General features: G+C 33.7%; 1 protein-coding gene across 1 annotated transcript; it reads left to right on the top strand.

Annotated features, from left to right (window-relative positions):
* The first annotated feature begins 5370 nt into the window (after positions 1 to 5370).
* On the top strand, positions 5371 to 14540 carry LOC149187747 (linoleate 9S-lipoxygenase-like). The gene is made up of 9 exons (XM_089412872.1): positions 5371 to 5873; positions 5997 to 6277; positions 6379 to 6619; positions 11100 to 11423; positions 11515 to 11600; positions 11693 to 11800; positions 11897 to 12207; positions 13230 to 13493; positions 13576 to 14540. Exons 1-9 carry the CDS (start codon positions 5477 to 5479, stop codon positions 14351 to 14353), a joined length of 2790 nt encoding a protein of 929 aa, XP_089268998.1. The 5' UTR covers positions 5371 to 5476; the 3' UTR covers positions 14354 to 14540.
* The last annotated feature ends 226 nt before the right edge of the window (positions 14541 to 14766 follow it).

Below are 14766 nucleotides of genomic sequence, written 5' to 3'. Positions count from 1 at the left end.
ACATGCTATCTAATTTGAAAGCACATTTTAGTTAAGTAGTATGACGTGGAAGTACTTTTGATTGGCTAAGAGCTTATTTTCCACATATAAACAAACAAATTCCTTACCCAAAACCTATAAGTATTTGCCATGAGAAAAAGCCTACCCATTACAACCTATCAATAAATTATTTTAAATAACCTAATTTTCCCTGAATAATAATAAGTTAACTTACCGTAATAAATAACTAAAATCATACTGCTGACTTATAAATAATAGCAACATCATCATCCTCATAAACTAACCATTAATCATTATGATAAAAAGCACATCAAAAATATTTATAAAACACAAGATTAAAAACATACTTAATAAAATAAAATTTTAAAAATATCTTTGAATGTACATTAATAAGGGGCATTGTAATTGAGTATGGGCCGAATTAACATCGGACGGTAAGGAGGGTATGTGCCGTAAATCTGTTAAGTGGGGGTTAATTTTTTTTTGGCTTAATGTTAAGCTTATCTGAAGATAATGTTGAGGGCCGTGTTTGGAAATCAAAACCCTTGACTGGGATATGCCGGGCTTTGTACGCCTATCAACGATCTCCACACATCTTGAGCTGCCGGTAAAAGATAAGGGCTGCGACGACATGAACGCCAACCACCACCCTCCAATTAGGTTAGATTGAAATAATGGTCAGGTTAGATAGAAATGATGGTCGTTTTTGTCCTATTAGATTGTTTGTCAGATTACAGCTTTCAAGAATATTTTTGATTACGGTGGATTTTCAGGTAACTAAGTCAAAAGAAATAAACCACAGAGGTCTTAAATCCAGAGTTTAAACAATTAACCTCAAGGATGTTAGATTCTCAGATATTTTCAAACGTGTTTGGAAATCAAAACCATATGCCGGGCTTTTCTCCATTGTTTTTCGCACTTTCTAGTCGTGATCGGTGTTCAAATTTGAACACGTCACAGCACTTCCGAAGCCCTCTAGCACGTCAGAGAAGTGCTCAGCAAAATTTACAAGTCAAAAGAAATTTAAATTTGGATTTTTACAAGTTTTTTTAAATTTTAAATAATATTAGAAAATGCCCTATGAAGGGCTGCGTGTGAGTAGGACATTTCAGAAAATTCTAGTTTTCGGGTTGATGTAACACTCTAAAATCTATGCAAGGTTTGGGCAACATTAAAGAAAGTACAATGGAACTTAATGGAGGTTGTTCACACATTCGGAGGCCATCAGTCATAATGGCGGCACTTATATAGCTGGAAATCTTGATTTGAGATTTCTGTTCACATTCATTGATAACATAGGTTTCTTTTTGCATTCATTAATAGTAGAGGAGAAGTAGCTATCTATTGGTATATGTGAACCAAGGGCATCTTTTGAAGGTATTAGATATTCAGAAGAAACAAATGACAAAAGAAAAAGAATTCACGATGACTGAGGTAGATTGTTATGAGACTTTGAATCTTGCCTACATTGATCTTTCCAATCCCAACCTTCGGGGAGTGCAACACAAGTTTGCAAGGTATTTTTAACTCTCACTTTTAATTTTCCACTTTCATTTCCCTCGCTTTTCATTTAGTTCATTGATTTAGGAAGAACCGCTTAAAATTATTATGTATGGAATTGTTGATTGATCTTCATATAGCGATGTGTGGACTGTAGATTTTTTTTATATCGTGTTTGAGCAAAGTTGGTGGATATTTTCCCTTTGAGAGGAACGATGAAATTGCGGAATGAGAACCTTCAAGGTTACACTCTGTATCAAATAGAATCTCTTAAGCCTTCCTTTCAACCCAAAGGTTTGATGTGGATTTGTGTCTCCTTGTATTTACTTTTGCTTGTAATTACATCTGACTCACCTCAACTCTCAAAAATCAATCAATTGAAGTATTTCACTTCATAATTTTTGATATATTTGTTTTTCTAGGGAATTGGAAGGGGAGTTATGAAGCTTATGAAGCTAGTGTCAATAAAGGAAAGTGATTTCACTGTCCCAATCAATGGCCTTCAACAGGTATGCAGTTCATCATTTGAAACGGTATTTCTCATACTTGTCCACCACTTAAAAATAGATTAAATTGACAGTATTGACATTTTTACATCATTACCACATACATTTTCTATAGTATCTCCATTTTCCTTCCTTAATTTGTAAAATTTTATTATTTCTTCTCAAGCCACCATTAACACAAGATTGTATTATGAGATTGCCCCATTAGATAGGGATAACTATGATTAGTGATTCAGGAACCTTCTTTTCTTCATCTTGTAAGTAACTACTACCATCTACATGATACATTAGGCACGGCGAGAGGCCTCATGTACTTGCAAGAGGAATGCCTACACTAGGTTCTTGACTGTGACATAAAACCCAAAAACATCCTCTTGGACGAAAATATCATTCCTAAAGTACCAAAATTTGGGTTGGCCAAGTTGTGGATAGAGAACGTACTTTCTACTTCTCCACTATCATAGGCACTAGAGGGTATCTAATGCCAGAGTGGATGAGAAATCTTCCCATTAGCAGACATCTACAACTTCGACATCATTTTGCTAGAGATTGTGAGTGGGATAAATATTGTAATGTTAAGGAACCATATGATCATGGAGGGTGTCGACAAACGCTTGGGTTATCAGTTCCTAGTGCATGCAGCGGAGCAAATGAAGATGGGGATCAAATTGAGAGAGATGTTGGAACCGATGCTTGAAGAGGATGTGGATTTAACGATAGATTGGGAAGAAGCAGAGAGAGTGGTAAAGACTACATTGTGGCACATACAGTATGATATGGAATTGAGGTCTTCAATGGGGAGAGTTGTTGAGATGCTTCAAGGCACAATTCAATGCACAGTTGAAATACCCAACATCTTCGAGGATGTCGAATATCTTCGATTACTGATCATCCTACGGCTATGAAAACATATTCCATCCTACCTTTATGAGGACATATTTATGACATTACTTTGATGTTTGACATAAAGATCTTGAGATAGTATAATAAGGTCGATAGGGTTACTTACATTTTCCATGAGGACATCATTACTTTGAAAGTTTGATGTTCGACATGGAAACCTTGAGATAGTATAATAAGGTCGATAGGGTTCTTTCTTTAGGGTTTCTTTTAAGCAAACATAGGTATATAGACAGACTAATCTCTTTATTAATTTAAATTCTTATTTTATAGTAATAAATGAATAAATTTTCATTTTATAGTAATAAATGAATTAGATTAGTTAAAGATGTAATTTTATCGAGGTTAAAAATAGATTAAAGTGATAATATTGACATTTTTACATCATAACCATATACATTTTCTGTTATATCATCATTTTCTTTACTAATTTCCAAAATTTTCTTTCAACCAACCATTCATACAAGATTTCTCAATTATTAAATTACCCCATTAGATGGTGGTAACTAGGCTTAGTGATTCATGAACACTTTTTATACTCTCATAAATAACTACTACCATCTCTTTTCTATTTTTAGGTGATTTTGTGACTGACAACCAGAATGCTTACAAAAGCCTATCATTGTTTCCATTTGAACTAACTGTAATCAAGCTTACTATTAAGCGTAGCATTTATAAAATCAAGCTTTATTTAAAACCCCGTATTTCTTCTCTTATCTTAAAATCGTTTTTCTTTATTAACTCTCTAGTTTTTGAAAACATACAAATTAATAATATAAAAAAAATTGAGAAATAATAAGTGCACTTCCCATAAAATTATGTAGAGTTTTGAACTAGGGAGAACTCTCAAGTGTTAAAATGAAACTCCAAGACTCTATTAATAACCATACAACCGAAGATTGGCCTGCCTACAGGGTTACAAATTAATTTTCTTTTTCCTCTATTTGTTTTCACAAAAGATATAGAATGCCAATAGCTATCCATACGACTACTATTGTGTCTCCCGCTTCATTCTCTCCATTCAGCATCTAGGAAATAAGGAGTGCGTATGGCCGTCCATGTAGCTGCTGCTATGAAGGGTCTTTAAGGAGATTTTGAAATCATAGAAAAATTAAATGACATTGTTAATGAAAAGAAACCCCATTATTAGAAAAAAAACATCAACAAAAAGAAACCGCATTATTAGAAAAAGACATCAAAACATCAACCAAGACTGAATTCGTTGTAAGGACCAAATTTCAAAACCATTTTCAGACCAAATTTGAAAACCATTTTCAAAGAAGAAGAAAAACAACCAACCAAGCCATACAACAACAACACTGTAGATGTGTATTACATATTACAATATTTCCCTATTAGATATAGAAAACTTTCCTATTAATTAGATAAATTTTTGAATCTATAGAGCTTGAAGTTTTCAATGGAGTTGAAAGTCTATTGATAATGTTCTTTGACCGAGCAATGTTAAGAGAAAATTTCAATTCCCTTGGTTGTTGAAGGTATATATTTGTTTCTTTGGTTTGCTTTAAACTGCTTCAAGCTGAACAAAATAGATAATATAAATTAGAAGCAAATGAAAACTAAAACAACCTTTTCCATTGTGCAAATAGATTTATATTTTCAATCATTTAACTTCAAATGCTTCTGAAGATCATCTCATGAATAGAAGAAACATATGTTTACCTTTTTTTAATAGAATTTGAGAAAAATGTTTGCCTATTTACCAAGTTCTATTGAGATTTTATGATGTTTTAATGTAGCTACTTTTTAAATTTTAAAGATTTTGGACACCATTTCATTTTAGCATTTTTTTATAAAAAAATTATTTAATATACACTTGTTAATAGAATTACACTTTTTTTTTAACTTTTCATCTTTGAAGAGTTAGATAAATATTTGCCCTTCCAAATAAAATTAAGACCAGCCCTTCAAAATTAATCACTGATCATGATCTCCATCCACTCTCCATCCACCTGCCAAGATAGGAACGCCACAGGCCACCGTCCAATTAGGTTAGATAGAAATGATGGTATTTTTTGTCATATTACATTGTTTACGTCAGGTTAAAGGTTCAAGAATATTTTCGAATTTGACAATGAAGAGAGTTTAAACAATTATAAGTGGCTCTTACTAATTATTTTTAGAACTTCATGAAAATTCAAATCTACACCAAACCTTCGTTAATAAAATTGGTTAATTTGTGATCGTTAAAATTCACCTCCATGGGATTCCCGGATTACCGGATGAATCCCATGGATCACCGGATCATTTGGGTATAAAACAATGGGACTTCATTCCCATAGATCACCGTATCATTTGGGAATAAAACAATGGTAGTTCATTCATATTATCAACGGGAGGTAAAACGTCGTATTCCTTATATTTATTAAAAGGGATAAAGAAAACGTGTTAACCCTGTCCCACAGCCTCCCCACGATCTATAAAAGGGCACCAATGCCCACAGCAAGCATAGACAACTTTTACAAATTCTGTTAGGGCAAGGCTGTTTTAGCAGAACTGATGTTGTGAGTGACAACCAGGCCAGAAAGCGACAACAGCCAGGGAAGAGAATGGATGCAAAGAGTCTATTAGGGAGTCCCATGGCTACTCTGAACTATTTTGGGAGGCAGAGGCAAAACGCATCTGGTTTTTGCCATTTTTATGCTTGCTCCAGTAACCTGCCATGGAGAAACCACGCGCAATTCTCAGCTGGTTCTGAACATATGGTTTTGAAGCAGAGGAAAGCCCAGTGCAGTACCTTTGCCTTCAATATAAGAAAAGGCGTCTCTGCAACAGAAAGCTCTTCTAAAGAGGCCATAAAGCAAACAATTCCTGGAGAATTGATACTGCAAGAGGTATCTATTCTCAACGCTACTGATTACACTGCAATTTTGGCCGATGAGGCATCCGAGTTGATAGGCAACAGAGTGTCTCTCCAGCTGGTGAGCAGCGACCAGGTTGATCCAGGTAAATCAGCTATTGCATTTATTAATATTCTCCTCTTTTTGGTTTCCACGGCGTTTTCTATAAAACCTTACATTTTAGATTTCTGTTGTTATAATCTGCGTGCAAATGAATGTATTATGGCAGAAACGGGATTCGGAAAAACAGCTGGCGAAGCGTCTTATTTAAAGTGGAGTCCCTTCGAAGGACTAATTGCTTCTGACAGACACTACGAAATCAGCTTCAAGTGGAACTCGGGTTTGGGAGTTCCAGGAGCATTCCTCATAAGGAATATGCATTCACGACAGTTCTTTCTCAAATCTCTAACTCTTGATATCCCTGGTCAAGGTAAACTGCGCTTTACGTGCAACTCGTGGGTTACCCCCTATGATATCAGCAAAACTGACCGTATTTTCTTTTCTAATAAGGTATGCATTCTTTTCCAGTTGATTGTTTTCTAGCTTAAGGTCTTTGCTTCAATCAAGAATGGGTGGTTAGGTTAATGTTGACCAGTGAGTCCTGTGATCAGAGCTACCTGCCCGAAGAGACACCAGAAGGTCTTAAGAAACTGAGGGATCAAGATATGGTGGAACTACGAGGAAATGGAACGGGAGAGAGGAAAGTATATGATCGGATATACGATTATGATGTCTATAACGACATTGGGGACCCTGACAGCAGCCCAGAGCTGCTGAGACCAGTGTTGGGTGGATCCAACGACTTCCCATATCCTAGAAGATGCAGGACGGGCCGTCCACCATGTAAAACAGGTATAACATTTAGTCCTCCCTATGCCTATCGTAGCATTCGGATTTATATTCAACCTACTTTCAAGTTTTTCAATGGACGTCTGTTTTGTTTTTTCAAAGAGCCCGAATTGCACCTGTTGTAGTCTCAACAGTAGGTGTACATAGAGGTCCGGGAATGGTGGACAGCTGGACTTGGACGTCTGGTAAGGTATTTTTTTCAGAGCCAGAAGTGCACCTAGAGTAGTCTCCACTGGTGTGCATAGAGCTCCAGCTATGTCGAGTCTGGCTGTTTTGCAGAGCCAGAAGTCCGGTCTGGCTTTTCTGAAGAGCCAAAAGTGTATTTAAAAAGAGAGTCTCAAGAGGTTTACATAGAGTTTCAGGAATGGACCACTAAATTTGTGATGAATTAATCCCACACTCCGCAGTTAGACCCACATCCACATATTGTGTTTGTAAAACTATTTATTATAAATTGCCCGCTATTTATTATAGTTTGAGTTTGCTCAAGAGCTCCAGCTATGTCCGGTCTGGTATTTTTCCCAGAGCGAGAAGTGTACTTAGAGTAGTCTCCACTTTCAACAGGTGTACATATAGTTCCAAGAATGGACCACCAGATTTGTGATGAATTAGCCCCACACTTAGCAGTTAGACCCACATATTGTTTGTTTGCAAAACTATTTATTATAAATTGCCTACTATTTATTATAGTTTGTGCACGAGCCACACTGAGACTTTGAACAAGTCAAGTATGTGGAGATTTAAGAGCCATTTTTATTAAATGGTTGATTTTAGAAATATTTTAAAACTTGATAAATAAAATCTATTTTGAAATATTCTCATGCTTTCTTTCCTGTCAAGTATATTGAGAAATATTCCTAAAATCTAGAATCTAAGCAGAGAGCTCGAACAGAAGATCTCCGAAGGGCAGATTTCTTCCCTCTAAGGGACGCTTCCGGTCATCGGATGACCTGCAGCGTTTCGGGACCTGCATTACCTGTCTCCAGCCGTTTCTTCCGTTTCTCTCGGCGCATTGCCCCGAAGTTCCGGATACTGGAACAGCTCGGCTCGATGTCCAATCTTCGGCCTGACCTGACAGGATTCATAGGTGCCGATTTTCATGCAGGGGTGAGGGACTTGACCGACCTTCAATGTGGAGTTGTGTATGTTTAGATTTGGATTTAATTAAATTCAGCGTTGGATTTTAGCTGTCCATACTGAAAATTCGAGGGTACAACGTAGGGACTTCAACGTTTCACCGACGGGTTCGGTGGAGCACTCTAGTGTCAGATACGCGAAGTTTGAGGTTGCAGCTAGATATGGGTTTGGTGTACGATAAAATTTTCGTACAACCTGTCACACCAAATTTAAGAGGGATTTAAGGCGATTTAAGGCGGTCAAAATTTTCGTACAACCTCTCACCAAATTTAAGATGGATTTAAGCAGTAAGTAAGTACTGAGTTATAATTGTAAGTGTAGAAATTTATACAGATACGGATTTGGTTGAGGAGAGTTTTTTTTCCAGAAAGAAAACGCTGAATATATCATATTGAGATAATATAAAAATTCAGATTTATAAAAAACAGCTGAAGAGCTAATAGCCGATAGGCTTTGATCGTAACACAAGGACGGGTGAATACAAAGACAATTCCCCACGAGGGTAGGAAAACATATTAACAGAGATAGACAAAAGATCGGAGTTGTCTATAATGCGACTTTTTGAGATTCCGGTGACGGAATCCGGCAGAAGAAATTGAGATGAAATCATGATTTGTTGCAGTTAAAATGGTTTTTTAACTGCATATTCGGATTCAGCACCCTGAAAAACCCCTGGGACGCTTTCATTGTGCAGAAACTAGTTATCAAACTTCGATTTCAATAAATTACTGCCGGATTTTCACCGGAAAAAATCGCCGGAAAGGCTTTCAAAAAGTCGCGTTAAAGACTACGGCCAAAAGATCAAAGATGGATACATCATTGGCGGAGGAGAGTTATAATTGGTAACTGCAGAAATTTATACAGATACGGATTTGGCGGGGGAGGAAACTTTTTGTCGGTCTTATATCAGGAATTTACTGGGTGGGTACAATGTAAAAAATGGTCCTTCGTAACATTAAAGTTGTGTCATTGATTTTAGGTTTTTATTTAATATTTTTGTTTTTTCAATTGTTTGGTGAAATATTAAAAAAAATATATGGGTTATTATTTTTTATTTTCAAAATTTTAATTAGGAAAACTATGGGTTATTATTTTTTATTTTCAAAATTTTAATTAAGAAGATTATGGGTCAGTATTTTTCATTTCAATTTATTTTTTATTTTCAAGTTTTTAATTGATTATTAAATAGAGAAAAATTTACAAAACAAGTTAGAAATAAATTTTCATTTGAAAGTGAATATTTTCACAATTATTTATATTTGTTGAATTTTCTGGATATGAACTATGGACAAGTTTTTCTTGTCTAAAGTTTTGGGTGGACAATCTATTTATTATTAAAGAGTAGAAAACAATCAGATGGTAAGTATGAGAGCAGATCAAACCTATAAATAATGAGAGGAAAGAGACTAGAGTGTAATGGTTACAAGGATTAAAAAATGAAAATGAATGATAATCTTTTAATAATTTTTAATCCTTGTGACCCTTACTCTAGTTTTGGTGCTCTCATAATCTATAGGTTTAATCAACGCTCATGCTCACCCTCTGATTTCTTTTTCCCCAATGATGAGTGGAATGTCCACCTGACGAGAAGAGATTCAGCCAATTAGTTTTTATTTTTTGAGAAACTATTTACTTATTTACTTTATTTATTTAATAAAAATTATCATATTAAATTGTTATAATTAAAAAATTATTCATATTATATAATTTAATTATTTACTGAAAATTTATTTTAATTTTTTAATAAGTTTTAATTAAATTCATTGAAATAAAAAATTAATTTAATGACATAATTTTTTTAGCTATATTTAAATTATAATATTTATAAATATAATATATCAATAATTTTTTCATATATAATTAAATTAAAAAAATATTAATTTTTTTTTTTATAGGTTTAATAAATTCAAATTTAAGATAGTTTTACAATAACAATAATAACAATAATAATAAAGTATTCATACTTTTAAAAGGAAATACATACTTTTTTCATTCATTTAATTAAACATAAAAATAATTATACATTTCCACTTTAATACGGACTCAAAATTTAAGTATACATTTATTTTATATGTATAATGGCCATTGAATATTTTATATAACATGATTATATATTTTTTAATATTTTCTTTTTATCTTTATATATATAATTTTTATTTTTTTAACCATATATTTATGACATCATATATCTCTAATATAAAATTATAATATAAAAAAACATATATATATATATTATTTTTGATTTTTTATTATAACTCTCATTTTGATACTTTATTTTTATTTTAAAAAATATTGAAAACAAAATAACACACTTCTTCGTAATGTAAAGTATAAATACATTAAAACATCTAATAATTTAAAACCCCCACTCAATTGTACCGTACATTTAATCTTTCTTTAAATTATTTTTTGAACATCCTAAATCGATAGTTCATTTTGTATCATTCACTTACGTTTTCTGTAATTGAAATAAAAAATATTATAGTATTAAATGGTTGCTCCATAATAATTAAGATATTTATTTCTCTTTACCATCTGTGAAGGTTTTATCTTTAAGTTGTTATCATTAATATTTGTTTACTTTTATATCAATGTATTCATATGATCCGAATATTCTATTCTGCCATAAATGTTCGACGTCAATGCCCTTGCATTCCCCATTTAAAATACAATGTGGTGAAGGTTTTATCTTTAAGTTGTTATCATTAATATTTGTTTACTTTTATATCAATGTATTCATATGATCCGAATATTCTATTCTGCCATAAATGTTCGACGTCAATGCCCTTGCATTCCCCATTTAAAATACAATGTTTTGGAGTAGTTTAAAAGAGAGGGGAATGGTTTGGATGGTTAAAAGTGGTTTGAATTTGAGTAAAAAATTCAAAAAATTTTGTAGATGCAGCAATTAATTATGTTTTTGATAATAAAAATAGATACTGACAAAAATATCTAAACATCTAAAATTATAAATTTTAACTATTTTTACTTAAATTTACAAAAATTCCCCACACACTTTTTCAAAAGATAACCAAAATTTCCATAACTTTAAATACAACAAAATAATTTTTAGACTAAGGCTAATGGCTCTGTACAGCGCGCTACTGCAAATTGTAGTCACTGCTTTCATAAAGATGCAAAGAGAAAAGTAGATTTATCAGTCAGAAAATACCATTTAGTAGCCCGTGCTCAAGTCCATGGATGTCGTAAATATTTTGTATTTAAAGCTCTTAAAAATGATTAACTGGGTTTCACAGAACCGTGACCTTGCTCTGTGACGCTCTTTCGTGGACGTCCTTGCTGGATAATAGAATAGCATACCTTACACTTTCAAAATTACATGCAGATCCCAAGTGTGAAAGTCGAGCGAGTTCGATCTTCATTCCGCCGGACGAAAGGTTTCCTCATACGGATTTCACTGATTTTGGAGCCCACATCATCAATGCTTTCGCTAACTTGATTGTGCCTGAGATTACCGATGGAGCTGAAGCTGCCTTCAAAACATTCGAACAAATTGAACAGCTCTACGTTCAGGGATTTCAAAGTCCATATAACTCCGTCAGCAAACTTCTTCAGCACGAGAAGAATCCCCTTCAGATTATCAAGGGAATACTAGAAGCTGCCAAGGACAATCCACTGATAGATTTTGTGCGTCCTCAAGTTTATGCAGGTCAGAATGCATTAATATATTATCTCTGTTTAGTTCATATCTTTGTTCTTCAGAAAATTTCTTTTGCTAAAGTGAATTTCCACTGCAATAGCTAATGAAAACGCGTGGAAGTCCGATATTGAGTATGCGCGGCAGGCGCTTGCTGGTTTAAATCCGATGACGATTCAATGCTTACAAGTAATTCAATTACTACTCGATACCTCATTTGTACTTCATCTGTGATGGCATTTTGTTCAAACACGCCGATAATTAAATTTTACATGTGACAGACATTTCCCCCGTCCAGCAGCTTGGACCCAAATATCTACGGCCCACAGAAGAGTTCAATCACCGAGCAACACATACAAGAGTTCCTCGAAGGCCTTTCTGTGCAGCAGGTACGTCGCGCTTTACCTCAATCTTAGACTCTGTTCTCCATTGGTTGGTTTTTTATAAGTATTTCAAATAAATTAAATCTATCTATGTTGATGCAGGCTGTTGCCTCAAAGAGGCTATTTATTCTGGACTACTATGATGCATACATGCTGTATGCTGAACGCATCAATAAGCTATCGGAGGGGAGTAAAACATATGGCAGTCGCACACTTTTCTTCCTCACAAACGAGGGAGTGCTGAAGCCCGTGGCCATTGAGTTGTGTTTGCCTCCCACTGCTGAACAGGAATTAGGTGTTAGAAACGTGTACACTCCGGCTGAGGAGGGAACAGAGGAAGGAGCGTTATGGCTGCTAGCAAAAGCTCATGCCCGTGCCAACGATGCGGGTTACCATCAATTGATCAGTCATTGGTAAACATTCTTGCTTTATGTCCTTCCAAATAATATGTTCAAAATAATATACTGTTAATAGTATAATACACTATAAAAGATATCGATATAACTATAATTATAACATTATAATATTTTATTTTAATTTAGAAATTTTCGAATGTTAATAGTTATGACATTTCTGTTTTTTCGATTACACCATTTGAAACAAAAACTGAAGAGTTTGTGTTTTCACTTCAGGTTTCTAAAAGAACTCTATTGAATATTTTTCATTGGAAAGTTATGATTTGTAAAATGAACAATTATATACCCATTGAGAAAAATATGTGTGGAGAGTTATGGAGTTTTTTTATTATAAATTTCAAATAGCAGAGTTTTAATTATTATTACTAAATTGAATTATGAGACTTTTTATTTGTGAAAAAAATTAGGTTACTTTATTTTTTTTTCTATTTGAGTTTAAATTATTATTATTATTAAATTCTATAAATTGAGTTTTGAGGTTTTTTGTTTTTGAAAAGAATTATGCTTTAATACAGTATGGTATGGTTATCTTATATCTGTTTTTATTTGAATTTAGAAAATGTTACTCTATACCTTTTTCTAATTGAATTTAGAAAATATATGTCCTTGACCATTAAACTCACTCAATCTATATGTAAAATAAGATGACGTACCTTCAAACAATAATTGTTAATTGTTATATATACTTTTTTGGGAAATACCCAAGACAATTATCCTATTTTAGATTAGATTCCATTTCATAATATGCAAAATCTGTTTAATGGATCACAATGTCTTTGGTAATTATCTTTATCCTTTTGCTAGTAACAACTTATCCAATTATTTTAAATTGTTGCATTAAACTACCTTTTGTTTATTGGGTGTAGTTTGAGATTAGATTAAATTTCACTTCATAATATGGAAAATTTGTTTAATGAATTACAATGTCTTTTGGAAACTATCTTTATCCTTTCGCTAATAACACATCATCCAATTGTTTCAAGCTATTGCATTGACTTTCCTTATGTTTATTGGTGCAGGTTAAGAACACATGCATCAATGGAGCCTTTCATTATAGCTACTCATAGACAATTGAGTAGAATGCATCCATTATATAAGTTACTGATACCTCATTATCTTGATACAATGGACATCAATCAAGCTGCTCGTCAAAGCTTAATAAATGCAGGGGGAATTATAGAACAAAGCTTTACTCCAGGAAAATATTCCATGGAGATGTCATCTAAGATATATAAAGATTGGAAGTTTAACGAACAAGGATTGCCTGCCGATCTTCTTAAAAGGTTTATTCTTAAAGAGTAAAATGTTTGTTTCATTAAATATTTTTCACATACTATATTGACATATAATTGTTATGTTATGCAGAGGAATGGCTGTCCCAGACCAAAGAGCACCCCATGGTCTAAGGCTTATGATTGAAGACTACCCATTTGCCGTAGATGGCTTAGAAGTATGGTTTGCAATGAAAGAATGGGTTTCAAACTACTTGACTTTCTTTTACAAGGATGATGCATCAATGAAAAGAGATCGAGAATTGCAAGCTTGGTGGAGTGAGATTGTAAATGTTGGGCATGGAGATCTCAAGGATGATTTGAATAGATGGTACAAAATGGAGACGAAAGAGGAAGTTGTTGAAGCAGTGACAACTATTATGTGGCTTGCATCAGCTCACCATGCTGCAGTGAACTTTGGGCAATATGCTTATGGAGCTTACATGCCCAATCTTCCCACCGCGAGTAGGCAACTTATTCCAGAGAAAGGTTCTATAGAATACATTGAGATGGTGAGAGATGTGGATGCATATTTCCTTAAAACTGTATCTAATCCATTCCAAGCAACCCTTGTCATGGCCATTTTAGAGATATTGTCAAAGCATGCAAAAGATGAAAGATATGTAGGGCAAATAGATGGATCAACAACAGAATGGGATGATGACAATGGCATAGCTGAAGCATTCAATCAATTTTCATCAAGGTTAGTGCAAGTGGAGAAGAATGTAACTTCCAGAAACAATAATCCTAATTTGAAGAATAGACTTGGTCCTGCTCTAGTTCCTTACACCTTATTATATCCTAGCACCACTGATCTATCTAGGTCTGGTGGGCTCACTGGTCGTGGTGTCCCCAATAGTATATCCATTTAAATTGTTGACTACTAATATTTGTAGTGTGACAAAGTAAATGTCAATTTCTCTCCTTATTTTCTCCATCCAATGTTGAATCTCTATATTGTTAGAACTTGGGATATTAACATTCCCTCTTTAATGAAATCCAAATTCTTATTGGAATGTAAGATATCTTGTTGGGAATTAGAAAGAGTTATTAATAGTCTCTCTTTGATGCAATCCAAATACCTATTGGAATGTGAGATATTGTGTGGGGAATTAGAGAGGGACTCCATGGAGTGATAGGTTGCTAGTTTCATGTTAGCTTGATCTTTTCTCACTCATTGGAATAGAAATATACATCTCTCAATTGTATTCTTCTTGGTAAGTAATTGAAATTTAATTATAGTTTGATAATTTATTTAACTATCAAATCCCACAAGGAAGAGTTT

This window comes from Pinus tabuliformis, chromosome 3_1 (assembly GCF_031772625.1).
Source record: "Pinus tabuliformis cultivar Carrire ecotype Pingquan chromosome 3_1, CPIR1, whole genome shotgun sequence".
NCBI classification, from domain to species: Eukaryota; Viridiplantae; Streptophyta; class Pinopsida; order Pinales; family Pinaceae; genus Pinus; species Pinus tabuliformis.
The sequence above is the reverse complement of the archived record's forward strand: the minus strand, read 5'-3'. Positions and strand labels throughout refer to the sequence as shown.

What these genes read in the sequence shown, in the direction of transcription:
- LOC149187747 (XM_089412872.1), top strand. Translation starts at nt 5,477, where the DNA reads ATGGATGCAAAGAGTCTATTAGGGAGTCCCATGGCTACTCTGAACTAT. An exon ending in GTATTTTCTTTTCTAATAAG is followed by an intron (nt 6,278 to 6,378) that starts GTATGCATTCTT and finishes TCCTGTGATCAG; the next exon opens with AGCTACCTGCCCGAAGAGAC. An exon ending in TGACGATTCAATGCTTACAA is followed by an intron (nt 11,601 to 11,692) that starts GTAATTCAATTA and finishes TACATGTGACAG; the next exon opens with ACATTTCCCCCGTCCAGCAG.